This window comes from Oncorhynchus tshawytscha, linkage group LG08, assembly GCF_018296145.1.
Source record: "Oncorhynchus tshawytscha isolate Ot180627B linkage group LG08, Otsh_v2.0, whole genome shotgun sequence".
Lineage (NCBI taxonomy): Eukaryota > Metazoa > Chordata > Actinopteri > Salmoniformes > Salmonidae > Oncorhynchus > Oncorhynchus tshawytscha.
In genome coordinates this window covers 60,499,171-60,520,961 of record NC_056436.1, presented here as the reverse complement: position 1 = coordinate 60,520,961, position 21,791 = coordinate 60,499,171, and the positions used below count along the sequence as shown (strand labels likewise).

The window sequence follows — 21,791 nt, the reverse complement described above, 5'->3', positions numbered from 1 at the left end:
CCAAATGTGTCACTGTCACAGAGTAGGCCAGAAGGCTATACTGGAAAACTTAACCTCTATCAAAATAAAAAGATGGCGGAGCCGCAAATGTTCTTCTGTGCTTCAGGGTGTTAATTTACAAAGTGATTCCGGAACAAAAAACAACAGTACTGCCATCAAATGTATACCTTATGGGACAGCTAAAAAACAATGCTGCCCCATTCACAGCTCAATCCAAAATGCCTCTCCATGAACTGAAAGAGAGGCTCCTTTTGTAGGCCTAGCCTCTCCCCTCAGAACAATTAACCCTAATTAATTAAGCAATTACCTAGTCAAACCTACATTTTCCATTAACTAAACATAGTAAAGTATATACATTGCAACATGTTTTTTTTAACAATATCACCACATAACATTTACAAAATGACATCACTACTGACAGTGTCTTTTAATATGCCCATTACATTAATGAGCCATTTGGGACAGGCACTACAAAGTCAGCCCAATTCCCTTTGCTCGGGTCCTTATCCAGCATACCCGGAAGCTACAGAGATAGAGGAACAGAACAAACAAACGCGCTCATCCACAACATAGATAAGAATAATACATATTACTTATATTAAAAATGAACACTGACAAGTGTGAAATGTATGCACTAAGACAGAGAAGTTAAGGTAACTTGTGTGTTGACCCATATTGTTATCTTAAAACGGAGCAGGGAGGAGTGATGAATGTGTGCGTTAGAGACCCAAATGCTGCCCGCAGCCAGTGACGGACTTCTACGTCACAGAAGATCAAATAAAGTTATAGCCAGGCTTGAGAGTTTAGACATGTTTTATTTAGTGTTTTACAAGAGCATGATCTGTGAAGTGGGTCACAGGACAGAAGATAGAGTTGACAGAGTGAAAACAGGTTCTACTATCCTGACTCCATCTTTAGGGTCATTTAATGGACGAGTGATTTATTTACACCATCTAATCTATTTTGACATGTAAAAACAGATTTGGAACTCATTCCATGCTGACATTTTATAAGTGATGGATCATGAACTACAGCACAGGAAACAATGTGATTTTGTTTAATGTATTGAGCTTCATACAAGGCAAGTATTAATTTATATGAGATTATGGTGTCGCCATAGTTGAATGAAAGATGTTGGCACCTTAATAGTCGACATGTTATGTCAAATATAATTTAAGTTAGTTAATAATAGTTCTACAGTTTGTGTAATAGCTAGTCTGGAAAAATGTTATCTTAGATAATCGAAACATTTCAATATTAAATTAACTTAATCTTTTACAGTATAAAGGCATTATCAGGTCCTCGGTCCATTATAATGTTTTTTGGAATATCATTAAACTGTGTATAAATGTATATAAATACACTGAACAAAAATAAATGCAACAATATTTTTTAAACAATGTAATTTTAGAATGAGGCTAACGTAAAATGTGGAAAAAGTCAAGGGGTCTGAATACTTTCCGAAGCGTGCGTATGTCTGTAAACTCAGCAAAAACAAACGTCCCTTTTTCAGGACCCTGTCTTTCAGGGACCTGGAGCATTATGGTATGTAAATAATATACATTACTCTATGTTGTGTCTTCAGTGCATGACTCACTGCAAGTGAGTGAACACCTGATATAACAACATCCTTTCAGCATCTGAAGCAGTGTGCATCATTTAGTATGTGTAGGGGGAATGCAATGTCTTTATGTGGTCCTGGGGTGTAAATGGATCCAGTTAGTCATGCGGTCGTTCATCCTTAGGTTGAAACGGAGGACAGGGGCTGTAGCACCAAGGACATCAACTCCTACAAGACGGACACTCACTCACACACTCTCTCCCGGGGAACTCGTCTGCCACCTAATGCACAGTCCTTTCCTTCTGTCTCTGGTAGTCTATGGGAAACAGGAAGTTATATAACAACCGTTATTAAAACTTCACAGGTTGGAGAGGAGAAACTGAGGCAATAATGGCGTCAGATACAATTTAGGCACCTAAAATATTAGATGGCGGAGCAGGTGATGGCAACACTTACTGTAGGGAAAGAAGCGCACCCTCATCAGAATCTCTCTGGCAGTCTTCAGAATCTCAACAGCCTGAGAGGAGAAGAAACGTTGTCTATGAGTGACAAATGTATGCCCGCAAAGTGTGAATCTTTTTATAAACATAAGTTAGTGCTGCAGTACAAAATGAAGTAATGAGATTTATCAAGAGGTATAGTGTGGTGTGTACCAGAGGAGGCTGGTGGGAGGAGCTATAGGAGGGTGAGCAGTATCAATGGAACAGAGTCAAACACATTGTTTCCATGTGTTTGGTACCATTACATTGATTCCATTTCAGCCATAGTCCTTCCCACCAGCCTCCACTGGTGTGTACATTCTACAGTGCATCACTGACCCTCGAGTGCTCTATGTCCTGGAAGTCCACTTCATTGACAGACAGCACCTGATCTCCCTCCTGGAGCTCTGCTCTGTGGGCATCCGAATCTGGGACCACCTATCATACACACAGGGAGATGAAGGCGATAGGAGAAAACAGAGATGCCAACATTTCGGAGTCTTAGAAGTGTAATTGGGCAGTAGCACCTGCCTCATCCTCTTTCTCACACACACACACACACCTTGGAGATGAAGATGCCCAGCTGAGAGGCCTTGCCCCCACGGATGTTGAAGCCTAACTGTGCCCCCGGAGGTTTCTTCAACACGATGGTGCGTGGCAGGAACTGGGTCAGCTCATTGTTGTAGTCAGGATGGTGGATACGCTACACAGACGGACACAGAGGGAACATCGTTGAAGATCTGTGGTGGCGGCGCCCTAGACTGAATGTTGCCAGTGTTATGACAGGGTATGGATGTCATGTCAGACTCGTACCTCCTGCGGGGCTATCCATGCTGGGGGACTCTCGTAGGAAGGCAAAAAGACAACTGGGAGTTGGTAGTCATCATACGGGATCTTTTGGTCCATGGTTTCAAAACCTATTGGTTAAAAAAAGCATAGGCAATTATCATTACAGCATGCAATAGTCTCTCCAAAACAATAGGTTATGTCTGTTTGGAGGCTGTGGGACACTAAATGGCGCTGCATGGTCAATCCAAATGTCTGCATTGGCCGTGCAACATTTACGGTGATATGACCTATGCAGATGTCAGGGCATTCATACTTCTTGCGCTTTGCGGAACAGAGCTGTTGTGAAAGATGTTGTCAAGAAAGTGAGTTTGTGTTTACACAGGACCTCCCGCCTTCATCTACTCTCCATCAATTAAATTTTTTACCTTTAAATTTAACTAGGCATGTCGGTTAAGAACAATTCTTATTTACAATGACGGCCTACCCTGGCGATGCTGGGCCAATTGTGCGCCGCACCATATGGGACTCCCAATCACAGCCGGATGTGATGCAACCTGGATTCGAACCAGGGACTGCAGTGATGCCTCTTGCACTGAGATGCAGTGCTCAATTTGGCATTGTTACAATGCGTCGCTGCTCTGTTAAAACATTTGAGAAGAGCACGGCGATGCAATACGGAGATAAATTTGGCCTCTGCGTACCTCCAGAGGCTCACATTTCGGATCAAGCATAAATTGGCTCTTAGCGATTTCAATGAGGAACAATTGTACCGGTCAAGTGCACTTCGTTGTTTTGTGTCAATGCTTAATTAGCGATTCACGATTTTGCTGGGGTACAACTTACTTTTTTTCTAAAAGGGAGGGGTTAATTTTGTCATGGACAGGCGAGAGGAATTCAGAGACCTTATTCTGCGCTGGCAAAATCACAGACGTACAGGCAATTTGGCTCAATAAAATAAGGCAATATATAATCACAGGAGGTTTGCCTCTGTAATAACAGTATAAGCGAGACAATAACTTATTGAACAGGGACTCGAATCAAAATCCATAAACGTTACTGGCTTAGCCATTAGTACCTGCATTTTTCATGTTCGCAACCTGTCCTGACATTTTTTTATTCATAATACAAAAATAAACTTACATTGCTACATCAAACATTTCTAACAAAACAAAACACAGGTATTAACAAGAAAATACTCAAACATACAAAAAAGAGCAATAAAACAATACAAAAAATACATTTGAGTGCAATTGTAATCACTCTGAAAAAAATCTTATTATAATGATCCAGGAAGATGTTATTCTTGTTGTTATTCACTCTGGTTAATGTTTTAATAAAATAGTTGAATTCAATCAGAAAAAAATGTAATTTTGGTATAGAATTTTTGTTTGTGTATGACGTATTTGGCAACAAGAATACATTTTAAAAAATCATTTCAGTGGTCTTGTTATCATTGCAATAGTAACATATTATATATTTCATGTCAAAAACATGGGCAGTGTTCATAATGGTAAAGAAGTATTTTGCAAGGTTTTCCCCAAATTCTGACACATATTTACATTCAAAGAACAAGTGAGACAGATTCTCACCTTTTTCACAGAAAACGCTGATATCATCAATAGCCACAAATTTGGATATCATAGAATTACATGGATATATCTTATGTAAACATTTTAAAGTGCACTTCCTTAACTTTTTTGGTATACAGTATTTGTAAGGTCTTAACCAGGCATTTTTCCAGACAATGTCAGGAATAAGCATGTTCCAGAAAAACTTTCCTCTCGGTGTAAGTTGGTTTTGTGAATGAAGAATTTGTCGTATATATTTATTACAACAAGATCTCTCAAGTAAGCCCACGCCTTCCAATCTGAGTTCTGGATAAACTTTGTGATCATTCCCAAAACTAAGATGAGTTTTCATTCGTGTAGTTAGACCACTGGGAACGGCTTTGATCACAGAAATAAACTCTGAAAGGTATTGGAAACTCTTTCAATGTTATAAATTGTTAATATGTGAGAATATTACCCTTGTTGTCGAAAATATCAAGAACAAAATCAATATTCCTCTCGTGCCAGCTGGGAAGCGTGTCCTGACATTTGTTGTTCGCTAGCTAACACCAGTTAGCTAGCTAGCTTAGGCGGTGATTACGAGCTGCACCATCGTCATTCTGACAAAATAACGCAAGTGTAGCAAGTAAACTACAGATGACTTTAAATGTTACAATGAATCCAAAATATAAACACCGTTATTGTGTTAATGTGATCTACTGTTAGCTAGCTACAAATAGCAACAAACAATCTTACCAGGCAAAAAAGACAACTTCCCCTTCAAGCCACGCCCTGCTGACGAAAGATGGATAACTGCATAGAAAATAATAAAACTTTATTGTCCATCAAGGGTGGAATTGTTTCTTTAGAATCACCTTCCAAAGTCGCATACAAATACACAAATATGTATTTTGTGACTGTGACCCAGAGACTCTTGACCATTTATTTTGGGACTGCTCTTATGTCAGAAGATTTTGGTGTGAGTTAGATTTTATTTTCAAAGAAACAACTATTAATGTTAATTTGAAAGACTCTATATTATGTTTTATTTTGAACCAAATTATATGGACCCTGATTTAACTTCAATTTTTAATTTGTTTATCTTTCATGGAAGATTCTTTGTCCTTAAAATGAAGTGGGCAGAGTACAAACCACTCTTCACATTATTTAAGATAATTTCAAAATCAGATTTCAATTCTATCAGTAAATGTAAAAACAAAAAAGCAATACGCACCATAAAAGTATTTAACAAATTGAAAATGAATCTTGATATGTAATACCCGTCTGTTAGGTTTATGTACTCTTGTTTGGATATCTCTGTTTTTTTTGTATTTGTTGTGTGCATAATAACATTTAAATAAAAATTTAAAACAAAATAAATAAAAGGGTCACATACGCATACACATTTAAACCAGTCAGTCCATCATTTTGCATACACCAAAAACATTAATACATTCACTCACAATCGACCGCTGTCCCAACTGCACTGGATAGATAAGTACATATACTGATACAATTTAGTTTGCATTTAGTATTCCAACATCACAAGGAACAAATGAATGTTTGAACACGTTCTTCTTGGCCATGGGCATTCTGAAGCGCTGGCCAGAGGGACGTCTCTCGAACTGAGGGTGGAAGCGGTCGCCAATGGACAGCCAGTGCCTTCTTTTTGGTTGCCTTGTGTAACAGACTGCTCAAACCTGCCTATGGTCGACCAGTTACTTTGCTGGCTGTGTTTACTATTCTGGTCAGTTGAGTGCCTGGAAGTGGGCATAGAAAGTGAATCAGCTAATTGGAAGATTTGTTTTCACTTAAGACCGTGAGCCAATCGGACCCAGGAAGAGGGCAGACGGACGGAAGATGGCGGAAACTGAGGTTTTGTTTGAAACTAGTGAGTCGAGTGAAGCTAATAGTACAGAAAATGGGAATGAGTGGGTTACAGTGGCGAAGAAAAAGGGAAAAGAGAAGTAAAGCTATGTTGGAAAATAGGAAGCCACTAGACTATTTTTTTGATCAGAGTCAGGGTTTTGAATGAATGCTACGTGGGAAATCCGTTTAACATCTCCAGGAAAATCTGGAATGTGTTGGAAGAAAGTGTGGAGTCGGGAGAGTTACAAGAAGTGGTCTTATTTAGATTTTTTTTGTGTGTCTGCGGAGCAGAAGAAGCGTGTGTTAAGACTCAAAAAGATATGGAGTGGAATGTTTCCTGCATGGATTTTCGTATCAGGGCTGAGGTGGAGGTGAACATGCACCTGATTTCTTGTAGTGCCCTGTTAGGGTGAGGGAAAATGAGGTGGCAAGTGTAAGGAGTGTCCAGCCTGTCTCCTATCTGGAGGCGGTGAGAAAATTGTAAGGAACAAGTGGCAGGGAAGAAGCAATGGTAGTAGAGCCACCAAGACCCGTGAAGGTTTCTCATCAACCGAGGGGTAGTGAAATGCTACATGTTAAAAAGGTGGACTAAAGGTGTATTATTTCTTGAAATGGTCATAAACTGCACAGCACAAGCAAACAGGCACGGTGACCTCTGTGCAGAGGCCAGATCAAGGCCAGTGAGCTGGTGGAGTTTCCTCAGGAAGAAGAAGAGAGCAACCTCCAAAGTGGAGACTCTAATGTCTAGCCTGCTTAGACCGCACAGTGAGGACAACAGCAGAAAGAATCTGGTTATCTCTACTTCCTCACTCTACTGGAGGTCCTTCTCTAGGAGGAGGTGTTCAGGTTTGTGCGCCTGGATGGCACTGAGCCAGAAGAGGTGTGCGCAGGTCATCCAGGAGTTTCAGAGCAATGCACCCGGCAGCCCATTATTCATGTTTCTTTCAATCAAACCCGGAGGTGTGGGGCTAAACCTCACACCGCCTCGTGCATCTTCCTCATGGACCCAGCCTGGAACCCAGCAACAGAGGACCAGGGTATGGACCGCTGTCACCGCCTCGGCCAGAAGAGAGACGTTGTCATCACTAAGTTCATAGTGAAGGACTCCGTGGAGGAGAACATGGTGAGGATTCAGAAGGAGAATCTGGAGGGGAAGGCTTTCGGCCTCCTCTGTGAGAAGAAGTCCCGCATAGATGATGTCAAAACAAAACAGACGGGCTTCTCCTCCAACCGTTTACACATTCTCCAAAATAGGAATATTGTTCTGGGATGTAGTCGAATTTGGCGGGAGAGTTCCTTTGGTCTACTGAGTTCCTTTGGTCTCTCTCCCATACTGCATGGTCAGGGAGACAAGAGTCTCTGCAAGGAATTTACGACTTGGTTGTAAAGTCGTAAAACTGGGTGAGAGAATGCCAAGAGTGTGCAAAGCTGTCATCAAGACAAAGGGTGGCTACTTGGAAGAATCTCAAAGATAAAATATATTTTGATTTAACACTTTTTTTGTTACTAGATGATTCCATATGTGTTATTTCATAGTTTTGATGTCTTCACTATTATTATACAATAAAGTAAAAAATAAATGAAAAACCCTTGAATGAGTAGGTGTGTCCAAACTTTTGACTGGTACTGTATGAGTTTCTTATTTCTTTCGAACATGGTCAAGTGCTCAGTTAAGATGCCGAGACACAGTGTGTGTGTGTCCATAACATCTGCTCCAGACATAAGATAGCCTATGTGCTGTTGCAGTTCAAGGTGTAGCCTGCATAGGACTGTTGTGGTCTGATGAGAATGAATGGATATATCTCTGTTCAAACATGTATTATGCCTAGATGGGTTAATTAATAAAGTTGGTATGGGGTGGTCCCCAGTAGGCAGATGACACTCACATTGAAAATAGATCAATTAGGCTAAACTCCAAAGATCAGCTAGATGAAAGAAATGCATTAGGCCTATCATCCTTTCATACCTTCTGTGCTTTTTGCCTTTGTAGCTTACATGTTCATCTTGGCCAAGAGCACAGGAGAAAATCATTTGTGACCATTTCCAACAGAAACAAAGTATTACATGTATTTTGTTGAGCTTTTAAAGGTTAGAAGTGTAGGTATTGTTGTTGAAAGGACTTTAAGTCTCATTAACAACTCTCACGTCAGGTCAGTTCCCTCCAGGATTATTATAGTTTTGTTTTCATTTCAGTTATGTTTCAGATCCCATTTACTAGTTGGAATTTTATCACAGTTGTTTTTACATTATTTAGTTTCAGTTTTAGTTTTGGTGTTAAAGAACAGAAAGTAGCCTATGCTTGGGTTTTTATTTCAGTTGGGTTTCAGATCTGATTTACTAGTTAGATTTTTATCCCAATGTTGTTTTTATATTATTTAGTTTCAGTATTAGTTTTGGTGTTAAAGAACAGAAAGTATCCTATGTGTGGGGAGTCTTGGAGCCATATATGTGTTGTGTAGGGTTTGTGTTTTTGGAGATGTCACTTCTTGCCACTGTGGGGCAGTAATGCATAAGGTGATGGCTCAGGTAGGTTAGGTTAGGTTAGGTTTAAAGGTAGACAGATGACGTAGATGCACAAAGTAAACAGTAGTAGGGGTCAATTTCCGCAACAACCATTTAGCTTTGAAATTAATTGTAATAATTCATAGTTACACTGTAATAACATGTACTGTAACTAACTGGTGGTAACTGCAGTCTGTAATTACAGGGGTGTAACAACAAATACTTGTTACCATGGTTGTTACAAATGTTAAAGTTTACGATAACATCCCAATGCACCATGTTCAGCCTGCAAAAACCATGTGATACGTGTTAGCCAATTGAAAATTGACCACCTCATTGACCAACTCTGCACCAAAGGTTTGTGCAATTCTGGATCCTTGGGATGTCTCTACCCCATTGAAGTTGACATTTCAAATGGTTACGGTAAGGGTTATGGTTTAGGGTAGGGCGTCACAAGGATCCAAGATAGCACCGAATTATGTTTAAAATTGTGAGATAGTCATTTGTGTTGGCCAAATTGTAATAAGCTTGGTTGAATGTTTTTATAAATGCACTTAAAATTGTCATAAGACAAACCCTGCAAGAGTTTCACTATTGAGGAACATACTCACAATTGGATGTGATGCATTGGTGCAATTATTTATTTCTCACATCAAGTCAAGGTCTTGCCCACAAAGGCACGAAATAATGACAACCTCGAATGTGCCCACGTGTTGATATTGACATAATGTAACAGTGTGCAAAAAACTGGGTCAAGAAGGTCAGTGTGCAAATTCCAGACATTAAAGATTGCCACTAAAAAAAACTAAGTGCTGTAAGTCAAAAATGTCAAAACAGGAGAGGGAAAGTACGCTTTCCATGCAATTTGTTTAACCTTTTTGGATACATGAATTCTGCATACATGAATTCTGCTGGACGATTTAGCATAGGTAGCTAAGGTTAGCTGTAGTTTTTGTTGGGCCTACCAACTAGGCTAGCTAGCTAGTTTATAATAGACTTTCTATGCAATCTGTGGAGTTGTTTTGGATTAGTTAGAAACGCTAGCTAGCTAGTTTTCTAACCTTTCTAACCTTTTTTCACTCCGGACGCTTTATCTGGACTAAGTAGTAACATTAACATGATGCCTTCTAATTGCAGCCGCTGTACTCGCCTTACGGCGAGGATAGCTGTGCTGCAAGCCCAGCTTCAGACGCAATCGTTAGGCAAGGGTAATTTCAGTGTAGGAAAGGATGAAACAGCGTCTGTGCCACCAGTAAGTACAGATAGTAGTATAAATCCCCTGACACAGTCCCCGCAGCCGGACAACTTTCTCACGGTTTCTGGAAGGAAATGCTGTAGGAACGCTCAACCGGTGTCGCTCATTCAGCCGACAGAAACTTTCAACCGGTTTTCACCATTAAGCAGCGGGTCGGAGTCAGAGGCCGATTCTTCTCTGGTCTCTACTCCTCCCGTTACGGGGTCTGAGACGCCGAAGCTTCCCACCATTAGCTCTGACAAATTGAAAACTCTAGTCATTGGCGACTCCATTACCCGCAGCATTAGACTTAAAGCGAATCATCCAGCGATCATACACTGTTTACCCGGGGCAGGGCTACCGACGTTAAGGCTAATCTGAAGATGGTGCTGGCTAAAGCTAAAACTGGCGAGTGTAGAGAGTATAGAGATATTGTTATCCACGTCGGCACCAACGATGTTAGGATGAAACAGTCAGAGATCACCAAGCGCAACATAGCTTCTGCGTGCATATCAGCTAGAAAGATGTGTCGGCATCGAGTAATTGTCTCTGGCCCCCTCCCAGTTAGGGGGAGTGATGAGCTCTACAGCAGAGTCTCACAACTCAATCGCTGGTTGAAAACTGTTTTCTGCCCCTCCCAAAAGATAGAATTTGTAGATAATTGGCCCTCTTTCTGGGACTCACCCACAAACAGGACCAAGCCTGACCTGCTGAGGAGTGACGGACTCCATCCTAGCTGGAGGGGTGCTCTCATCTTATCTACCAACATAGACAGGGCTCTAACTCCTCTAGCTCCACAATGAAATAGGGTGCAGGCCAGGCAGCAGGCTGTTAGCCAGCCTGCCAGCATAGTGGAGTCTGCCACTAGCACAGTCAGTGTAGTCAGCTCAGCTATCACCATTGAGACCGTGTCTGTGCCTCGACCTAGGTTGGGCAAAACTAAACATGGCGGTGTTCGCCTTAGCAATCTCACTAGGATAAAGACCACCTCCATTCCTGTCATTACTGAAAGAGATCATGATACCTCACATCTCAAAATAGGGCTACTTAATGTTAGATCCCTTACTTCAAAGGCAATTATAGTCAATGAACTAATCACTGATCATAATCTTGATGTGATTGGCCTGACTGAAACATGGCTTAAGCCTGATGAATTTACTGTTTTAAATGAGGCCTCACCTCCTGGCTACACTAGTGACCATATCCCCGTGCATCCCGCAAAGGCGGAGGGGTTGCTAACATTTACGATAGCAAATTTCAATTTACAAAAAAAAAAAAAAAAATGACGTTTTCGTCTTTTGAGCTTCTAATCATGAAATCTATGCAGCCTACTCAATCACTTTTTATAGCTACTGTTTACAGGCCTCCTGGGCCATATACAGCGTTTCTCACTGAGTTCCCTGAATTCCTATCGGACCTTGTAGTCATAGCAGATAATATTCTAATCTTTGGTGACTTTAATATTCACATGGAAAAGTCCACAGACCCACTCCAAAAGGCTTTCGGAGCCATCATCGACTCAGTGGGTTTTGTCCAACATGTCTCTGGACCCACTCACTGTCACAGTCATACGCTGGACCTAGTTTTGTCCCATGGAATAAATGTGGTGGATCTTAATGTTTTTCCTCATAATCCTGGACTATCGGACCACCATTTTATTACGTTTGCAATTGCAACAAATAATCTGCTCAGACCCCAACCAAGGAACATCAAAAGTCGTGCTATAAATTCACAGACAACACAAAGATTCCTTGATGCCCTTCCAGACTCCCTCTGCCTATCCAAGGACGCCAGAGGACAAAAATCAGTTAACCACCTAACTGAGGATCTCAATTTAACCTTGCGCAATACCCTAGATGCAGTTGCACCCCTAAAAACTAAAAAAAAATTCTCATAAGAAACTAGCTCCCTGGTACACAGAAAATACCCGAGCTCTGAAGCAAGCTTCCAGAAAATTGGAACGGAAATGGCGCCACACCAAACTGGAAGTCTTCCGACTAGCTTGGAAAGACAGTACCGTGCAGTACCGAAGAGCCCTTACTGCTGCTCGATCATCCTATTTTTCTAACTTAATTGAGGAAAATAAGAACAATCCGAAATTCCTTTTTGATACTGTCGCAAAGCTAACTAAAAAGCAGCATTCCCCAAGAGAGGATGACTTTCACTTTAGCAGTGATAAATTCATGAACTTCTTTGAGGAAAAGGTTATGATTATTAGAAAGCAAATTACGGACTCTTCTTTAAACCTGCGTATTCCTCCAAACCTCAGTTGTCCTGAGTCTGCACAACTCTGCCAGGACCTAGGATCAAGAGAGACGCTCAAGTGTTTTAGTACTATATCTCTTGACACAATGATGAAAATAATCATGGCCTCTAAACCTTCAAGCTGCATACTGGACCCTATTCCAACTAAACTACTGAAAGAGCTGCTTCCTGTGCTTGGCCCTCCTATGTTGAACATAATAAACGGCTCTCTATCCACTGGATGTGTACCAAACTCACTAAAAGTGGCAGTAATAAAGCCTCTCTTGAAAAAGCCAAACCTTGACCCAGAAAATATAAAAACTATCGGCCTATATCGAATCTTCCATTCCTCTCAAAATTTTAGAGAAGGCTGTTGCTCAGCAACTCACTGCCTTCCTGAAGACAAACAATGTATACGAAATGCTTCAGTCTGGTTTTAGACCCCATCATAGCACTGAGACGGCACTTGTGAAGGTGGTAAATGACATTTTAATGGCATCGGACCGAGGCTCTGCATCTGTCCTCGTGCTCCTAGACCTTAGTGCCGCTTTTGATACCATCGATCACCACATTCTTTTGGAGAGATTGGAAACCCAAATTGGTCTACACGGACAAGTTCTGGCCTGGTTTAGATCTTATCTGTCGGAAAGATATCAGTTTGTCTCTGTGAATGGTTTGTCCTCTGACAAATCAACTGTAAATTTCGGTGTTCCTCAAGGTTCCGTTTTAGGACCACTATTGTTCTCACTATATATTTTACCTCTTGGGGATGTTATTCGAAAACATAATGTAAACTTTCACTGCTATGCGGATGACACACAGCTGTACATTTCAATGAAACATGGTGAAGCCCCAAAATTGCCCTCGCTAGAAGCATGTGTTTCAGACATAAGGAAGTGGATGGCTGCAAACTTTCTACTATTAAACTCGGACAAAACAGAGATGCTTGTTCTAGGTCCCAAGAAACAAAGAGATATTCTGTTGAATCTGACAATTAATCTTAATGGTTGTACAGTCGTCTCAAATAAAACTGTGAAGGACCTCGGCGTTACTCTGGACCCTGATCTCTCTTTTGAAGAACATATCAAGACCATTTCAAGGACATCTTTTTTCCATCTACGTAACATTGCAAAAATCAGAAACTTTCTGTCCAAAAATGATGCAGAAAAATTAATCCATGCTTTTGTCACTTCTAGGTTAGACTACTGCAATGCTCTATTTTCCGGCTACCCGGATAAAGCACTAAATAAACTTCAGTTAGTGCTAAATACGGCTGCTAGAATCCTGACTAGAACCAAAAAATGTGATCATATTACTCCAGTGCTAGCCTCTCTACACTGGCTTCCTGTCAAAGCAAGGGCTGATTTCAAGGTTTTACTGCTAACCTACAAAGCATTACATGGGCTTGCTCCTACCTATCTCTCTGATTTGGTCCTGCCGTACATACCTACACGTACGCTACGGTCACAAGACGCAGGCCTCCTAATTGTCCCTAGAATTTCTAAGCAAACAGCTGGAGGCAGGGCTTTCTCCTATAGAGCTCCATTTTTATGGAACGGTCTGCCTACCCATGTCAGAGACGCAAACTCGGTCTCAACCTTTAAGTCTTTACTGAAGACTCATCTCTTCAGTGGGTCATATGATTGAGTGTAGTCTGGCCCAGGAGTGGGAAGGTGAACGGAAAGGCTCTGGAGCAACGAACCGCCCTTGCTGTCTCTGCCTGGCCGGTTCCCCTCTTTCCACTGGGATTCTCTGCCTCTAACCCTATTACAGGGGCTGGGTCACTGGCTTACTGGGGCTCTCTCATGCCGTCCCTGGAGGGGGTGCGTCACCTGAGTGGGTTGATTCACTGTTGTGGTCATCCTGTCTGGGTTGGCGCCCCTTGGGTTGTGCCGTGGCGGAGATCTTTGTGGGCTATACTCAGCCTTGTCTCAGGATGGTAAGTTGGTGGTTGAAGATATCCCTCTAGTGGTGTGGGGGCTGTGCTTTGGCAAAGTGGGTGGGGTTATATCCTTCCTGTTTGGCCCTGTCCGGGGTGACCTCGGATGGGGCCACAGTGTCTCCTGACCCCTCCTGTCTCAGCCTCCAGTATTTATGCTGCAGTAGTTTATGTGTCGGGGGCTGGGGTCAGTTTGTTATATCTGGAGTACTTCTCCTGTCCTATTCGGTGTCCTGTGTGAATCTAAGTGTGCGTTCTCTAATTCTCTCCTTCTCTCTTTCTTTTCTCTCTCTCGGAGGACCCGAGCCCTAGGACCTGAGCTCCAGGACTACCTGACATGATGACTCCTTGCTGTCCCCAGTCCACCTGGCCATGCTGCTGTTCCAGTTTCAACTGACCTGAGCCCTAGGACCATGCCCCAGGACTACCTGACCTGATGACTCCTTGCTGTCCCCAGTCCACCTGGCCATGCTGCTGCTCCAGTTTCAACTTCCACCTGACTGTGCTTATTATTATTTGACCATGCTGGTCATTTATGAACATTTGAACATCTTGGCCATGTTCTGTTATAATCTCCACCCGGCACAGCCAGAAGAGGACTGGCCACCCCACATAGCCTGGTTCCTCTCTAGGTTTCTTCCTAGGTTTTGGCCTTTCTAGGGAGTTTTTCCTAGCCACCGTGCTTCTACACCTGCATTGCTTGCTGTTTGGGGTTTTAGGCTGGGTTTCTGTACAGCACTTTGAGATATCAGCTGATGTACGAAGGGCTATATAAATAAATTTGATTTGATTTGATTTGACCAGCTAGCTAGCTAAAGCTGGCAAATATGCTATGGTCGCTACTCGCTAGATACTGTAACTATCTAGCTAGCTCACGTTAGCTGAGCTCGATGGTCTTATTTGCGTGAGACACACCCAGCATGTTAAGGTTTAGGTAGCTAGTTACTTGTGTCAACACACTATGGGCTCTATTTTAACAAACACAATGGTAAATCTAAGCACAGGCAGTAGCGCTATAGGTTCAGGGGTGTGTCAGAAATATTCTAGCTATTTCCACTATCACAATTATCGCTGAACTTGCTGGCGTTGGTGTGCAAAAAGGCTGGGTTTTGATGAATTAACAAGTTGTGGATGTGTTGAGACTTGGCCCCTCAATCAGAACGTGCTCCATGGCAAAGTATTGTATGTGGTTGCATCGGGTTGTGTATTAACGGTCTTTTGTATTAACGGTCTTTTGTATATTGTCTTGGAATCAACTCAAATTCCAATGTTAGTCCGTTATATTTGTTAAATGGCTTATAGAAACTAACTAACAAAATGTAGACCTATCCCATCTTTGCTAAATAGGTTACCTTGAACCCACCTGCAGTCCACATTGTTCTAAGTAATTGCAATTATAATTCAATAGCATTCACACTGATATAGGGGCTAGACATTATAGCTGAGCATGGACATGCCAAACATTGTCAATAAACAAGATTCAATTCATTATTAATAAGGACTAAAAAAGAGAATGAAAAATTCGAATCAAATTCTAAACAAAACGAAACAACAACTTGTTTTAAATAGGCTATGTCACACTTACAGGCACCATAATTTCCAGGCAATCCAAGATGGCAGTCAATCAGTCTGTCGTTTGTATGTCAGATCCTTGAGATCTGAGATTTAACATTGTTTTTTTGTTGTTGTAATTATCTTTTCATTATAATGTTATTTTCTTTTAACAGGGGTTACACAGACAACCAAACAAAATGCACCACATAGGCCAAGTACAATACAATTAATTAGGGTAGACCAAAACATTACACAAAAATGCAGTCATAAAAAAATATACAAACATCACAATTATAACATGGGGCATTTATGGAAGGTTTACTACATAGGACCACAATGGAGACTAGATTTTCCAAACTGTATCAGACATTGTTTATGTTTTAATGACCTTGATACTGTCTACAGAAGCAAACACTTTTGATGTGAAGGTTGATGCTGAATATAACAACATTCTTTTTAGATCTCAGTTTCTATTTTACGAAATTTGCTTGTACAAATACATCTGATTGAAAAGGCCTTTTTTTCTGCCTCGGGTCGCTCGTAAACTGTAGCCTACACCTTTTTGGAGTTGGAGCGCGCGCCGAGTCAGGAACGTCTGTCTGCGAGCAACAGCGCAAAATAGTACGCAGCATCATCTGGATATGTATTCAGAAAACGTTTTTAACATTCACCTTCTACCATTTCTGTCAAGCCGTCTACGCATACTTTCGATAAATCCAATGTATGCACTGCAACTGCCTCTGCAACGCAATGCTGCAAGGCGAACGTAGCGATTGATTGGAAATGAATGTAATTCTGGTGTACCAAAATACAGCGAGGCTGTCGGAGTGTTCGAAGCATGTGCGAGAAGCGGTTGCCAGATTGGGAAAACCTGATGCACCATCGGCCGTGGGAAAATCTACATCGTTCTACACAACATCGACTGGTCTTTGCACACCTGTGCTGAAAGACCTCTAATAACCGGCATTATGTATCTGTTACTGTGTCTGCTCTTTGTCGTGTAATCAAACTTGTATGTATGTGAGTAAAATAACTACTAATGGTGTATCTTTATGAAAGCCCATTCATTGCTAATTTGACATTGCTTCACATCCCAAACTACAAAAGAGAGATGCTTTCCTCGTGGATCCTGAGTGGTGCTGCAGTCTACAAGCATCGCAGCCGTGTCACAACCGGCTGCCCTATGGGCGGCGCACAATTGTCCGCGTTAGGGAGGGTTTGGCCGGGGTAGGCAGTCATTCGAAATAAAAAATGTGTTCTTACCTGTTAAATAAAGGTTAAATAAATGATTCACTCACTATTCGGGTGAGTGAATTATCTTCGCTTTATGGCCTACAATTTGTAAACACTTCGAGACCATCATGTCAAAACTACAAGGAACTTGGTCTCTCTCTGCAATTACATTTGTACCACTCAAACGCAACTGGACCTACACTTGATGGCATACTTCCAAAATCTCAAACTCTTGAATTACTTTTTTTCTCTGTCAAAAGACTCAGCTCGTTTTATTGACAATGGTGCTGGCTCCACCAAGTCCTCACGCATTGGGCAACTGAGATATATTGTTATGCTTTTATTGTTTATCTCTGATAATGTGCGACCAACCTCTGGGCCGGTAGATACCATGCAATCTCTACCGACTCCCTAGGATTTTACAAACATAGCATGTGTTGGCCTCTTGCATGTTAATGTCAGAAGTCTATTTCCAAAAATAGACATGATGAGAATATGGGCCAATACGACAAATGCAGACGTTATGGTTTTATCAGAAACTTGGCTAAAGAAATCTGTGACAAATAACTATTGATGGGTCCGCGGTTTTGTGACAGATTTCTATTGATGGGTCCCCGGTTTTTAGAACAGATCAGTTGAGTAAAGGAGGAGGGGTTGCAATCTATGTGAAATTCAAGTTTAACACCTCGGAAATTATCTCGATTACCAAAGCCAAACATTTTGAATTGCTTGCGATTTAAAGTGAACGTATATAAGTGTAACGGATGTGAAATGGCTAGCTAGTTAGCCGTGGTGCGCGCTAATAGTGTTTCAATTGGTGACGTCACTCGCTTTGAGACCTTGAAGTAGTGGTTCCCCTTGCTCTGCAGGGGCCGTGGCTTTTGTGGAGTGGTGTGTAACGATGCTTCGTCGGTGTCAGTTGTTGATGTGTGCAGAGGGTCCCTGCTTCAAGCCCAGGTAGGGGCGAGGAGTGGGATGGAAGCTATACCGTTACATAAGGAATCCCACATCATTGTAGTCGGCTGCTACAGACCCCTTCGTCTTCGGGAGACGGACTTAACTCTATGTCTGATGTAAGCGTGCTTACAGGATCTGTACTATAATATTGACACAGTTAAGTCTGATTCCCGATGTTGACCGCTGCCTGGGACTATTTTTATATGACATGTGTGTCCATTTGTGATAAGCATGCCCCTGTGAAGAAATGTAGAATCAGTGGAAGGGAAAATCCTTGGTTTTCAGAAAACGAATTAGAAAGAGAAATGTATCTTGGGCTCAAGCTAGACATACAAATGCTCCTGTTGACTGGGCCTCCTTCAGAGCGCTAAGAAACAAATGTACATGATTGATCAGGAAGTCCCAATCAGATGACTATTTAAATGCAGTCACAGAGAACCTAAACAAACCTATCATGTTCTGGAAGCGAATCAAATCAGTGTCGGGTTCTAATGTATCCTCTGGCCTTCCTGACCATTTAATGATGGATTCTAATGAAGTGAAGGATAAGCCGGTATTGTAGGGGTTTTAACAAGCACTTCATATCTGCTGGTTCAGTTTTTGATAATGGTGGGGCCCAGGCCTCTAATGTAAGCTCTGTTACAGTCAACTATGATATGGGCCCTCATGTGAACCATTTTAACTTTGAGCCTCTGTCTTATGCTGAGGTCTATAAACCACTAAAGGCAATAGACACTAAAAAGTCTGCAGGTCCAGACAACCTGGACCCCTACGTCTTAAAGATACCAGCTGGTATTATTACTGAGCCTGTAGCTCATATTTTCAACTTGAGTCTCTTGACCAATTCCATACCCAGCCTTTGGAAATCAGCTTATGTTCTCCCACTGCTAAAGGGTGGAGATCCCTCAGATGCTATTAATTATCGTCCTATCTCTAAACTCCCTATCCTGGCCAAAGTCAATGACTCCCTAGTGAACTCAGTTAAAAAACGTATTATTTGAAAAGAACATACTGAGCAGGGTTCAGTCTGGCTTTAGATCGGGGCAGAGCACCACAACTGAAGCTATAGCAGTGGCAAATGACATCATAAATGCACTTGATAAAAAGCAACATTGTTGATTTATCAAAGGCATTTGATTCAGTTGACCATGAATTGTTGCTAGCTAGTAACATTGGTCTCAGAGAAGGGGCAGTAAATTGGTTAAGGAACTATCTTTCTGACAGAACACAAAGTGTGTATATACTGACAATCACAAGTCTAGCTTTCTTGAGATTAATAGTGGTGTGCCCCAGGGTTCCATTTTTAGCCCCTGTGTTGTTATATATTTTTATTAACAATTTGGGAAATGGGATGCAACCAGCAAAGTTACATCTATATGCAGATGATACAATCATATGCATGTGCTCCTTGTCTGGTTCAGGCTGTTGAAGAGCTCCAGCCTGCTTTTCAGTCACCGCAGGCCTCCCTTTATGGTCTCAAACTGGTCTTGAATGTACATAAAAACCAAATTCATGACCTTTATTACAAATGCAAAGTCACTCACCCACCATGGTGAGTTGGACCTCACTTTAAATGTGCAGAAAGCTAAATTTGTATGTGTTCATCTACAAAGCCTTTTTGGGTAAACTCCCTCTTTATCTCTGTAGTCTGGTCTCCTTCACCACCAGCAGTTACCATACCCGGTCTGCCAGGTGGTTTCTACTTAAAGTCCCCAGGACATTTACAGTATAAGGCAAGACTGCCTTCTCCTCTTGTGCACCAGAGGCATGGAATAGTCTACAATCCATGATTCATCTAGATATGTTAGTGCCACTGAATGAATTTAAAATGTTGATGGGAGACCTTTACAGAGGAGTGTAAAAGCCTTTTTTTAGGCTGGATCATGTTATTGTATTGTATTGTTGTATGTTTTAATTATGTAATGTATTGATTGTTGCTGTCTTCTTGGCCAGGTCTCCCTTCAAAAAGACACTCTGGGTCTCAGATTACTTTTCCTGGTTAAATAAAGGTTAAATGAAAAAATAGAACATTTCCCCCTGTGGGCATGTAATATTAGAACAACGCAGACACTGGAGGGTTTCACTCCTCTCAAACTTAATATTTTAATAAATACTTAGTGATTTAAGATTTATTTCCAAGCGGTCTCAGGAGCCAAACCCTTTATCGACAGTCTTGACTACTTTCCTATAGCATTGGGCAGACAAAAAAAAAAACGTAATTGAGTGGAGGGGAGGCTATGCTTGGTTTTTAATAAATAAATTAAATAAAACAAAATGGGAAAAAACATTCCGTTTCAAAAATGTGTTTTAAATGTTTCATAAATACAAAGTGTACAGGCACCAAAAGCACATGAGGCTACACTTGTTCCATGCGCATATATATTGGCAGTGTGCGTCATGACTGGATAGGGTGCGTTTCCGCTGCCAAAATTCATGCCATAACCAACTGCGTTACTGCTATAACCAGCTTTAGTTTGGTCTTAAATATCCCTATCAGCGCTGTCCAAAGTGTGCACTTTGGATAATGTTTTTAAGGACACAACTAAAAAAAAGTCTACCCCGCCCATCTGAGCGCAAGGAGCTTTTATAAGACAGGTAATTTACCGAACCTTGCGATAGGCCTGGGAAATGCCAGTGCGCCAGTTTTTACATTAAGAAATAGCAAACTGACATGTTTGATGCTAGCGCTGCCTTAACGCCAGCAGAAAATAAAGCCCCATGAGTAACGTTAGATCCTTTTCAATGTAACTAAACACTTGTTAACTTATTAGTGTTAGTAAGCGCCATTATCACAGATAATGGATTATCACAGATCACAAATTGTGAAGCATCCAGTTGGCGTTTCCACTCACTACCAAATATGGTAATGAGAGGAACCCCACCGGCCGGCAGTGGGAAAAGATGGAGCAAGATGGATTTTGACTGACATTATGCTAATTTTCTAATTGATGAAATATTTGATCTCAATGCAGTTTTCTGTTTCCAAAACTATAATCTGTTATTTTTATTTATTTTATTTCACCTTTATTTAACCAGGTAGGCAAGATGAGAACAAGTTCTCATTTAAAATTGCGACCTGGCCAAGATAAAGCAAAGCAGTTCGACACATACAACGACACAGAGTTACACATGGAGTAAAACAAACATACAGTCAATAATACAGTATAAACAAGTCTATATACGATGTGAGCAAATGAGGTGAGATAAGGGAGGTAAAGGCAAAAAAGGCCATGGTGGCAAAGTAAATACAATATAGCAAGTAAAACACTGGAATGGTAGATTTGCAATGGAAGAATGTGCAAAGTAGAAATAAAAATAATGGGGTGCAAAGGAGCAAAATAAATAAATAAATAAAATACAGTAGGGAAAGAGGTAGTTGTTTTGGCTAAATTATAGGTGGGCTATGTACAGGTGCAGTAATCTGTGAGCTGCTCTGACAGTTGGTGCTTAAAGCTAGTGAGGGAGATAAGTGTTTCCAGTTTCAGAGATTTTTGTAGTTCGTTCCAGTCATTGGCAGCAGAGAACTGGAAGGAGAGGCGGCCAAAGAAAGAATTGGTTTTGGGGGTGACTAGAGAGATATACCTGCTGGAGCGTGTGCTACAGGTGGGAGATGCTATGGTGACCAGCGAGCTGAGATAAGGGGGGACTTTACCTAGCAGGGTCTTGTAGATGACATGGAGCCAGTGGGTTTGGCGACGAGTATGAAGTGAGGGCCAGCCAACGAGAGCGTACAGGTCGCAATGGTGGGTAGTATATGGGGCTTTGGTGACAAAACGGATTGCACTGTGATAGACTGCATCCAATTTGTTGAGTAGGGTATTGGAGGCTATTTTGTAAATGAGATCGCCAAAGTCGAGGATTGGTAGGATTTTTTTCAGTTTTA

General features: G+C 41.4%; 1 protein-coding gene across 2 annotated transcripts; it reads right to left on the bottom strand.

Moving 5' to 3' along the window:
* Window positions 1–795: 795 nt before the first annotated feature.
* LOC112256193 (PDZ domain-containing protein 11) lies at window positions 796–5,225 on the bottom strand. 2 transcript variants are annotated; one of them, XM_024429263.2, is made up of 6 exons: window positions 5,133–5,225; window positions 2,854–2,957; window positions 2,603–2,743; window positions 2,380–2,478; window positions 2,018–2,078; window positions 796–1,877 (listed from the first exon to the last, which is right to left on the bottom strand). In XM_024429263.2, the coding sequence occupies exons 2-6, from the start codon at window positions 2,944–2,946 to the stop codon at window positions 1,843–1,845; spliced, it is 429 nt and encodes a 142-aa protein (XP_024285031.1). In that variant the 5' UTR covers window positions 2,947–2,957; window positions 5,133–5,225; the 3' UTR covers window positions 796–1,842. The 2 variants fall into 2 exon arrangements, with proteins under 2 accessions (XP_024285031.1, XP_024285030.1); XM_024429262.1 differs by lacking the exon at window positions 5,133–5,225 and adding an exon at window positions 4,855–5,126.
* Between the last annotated feature and the right edge of the window lie 16,566 nt (window positions 5,226–21,791).

What these genes read in the sequence shown, in the direction of transcription:
- LOC112256193 (XM_024429263.2), bottom strand. Translation starts at nt 2,946, where the DNA reads ATGGACCAAAAGATCCCGTATGATGACTACCAACTCCCAGTTGTCTTT. An exon ending in TGGGCATCTTCATCTCCAAG is followed by an intron (nt 2,479 to 2,602) that starts GTGTGTGTGTGT and finishes TGTGTATGATAG; the next exon opens with GTGGTCCCAGATTCGGATGC. An exon ending in GGTGCGCTTCTTTCCCTACA is followed by an intron (nt 1,878 to 2,017) that starts GTAAGTGTTGCC and finishes TGTTTCCCATAG; the next exon opens with ACTACCAGAGACAGAAGGAA.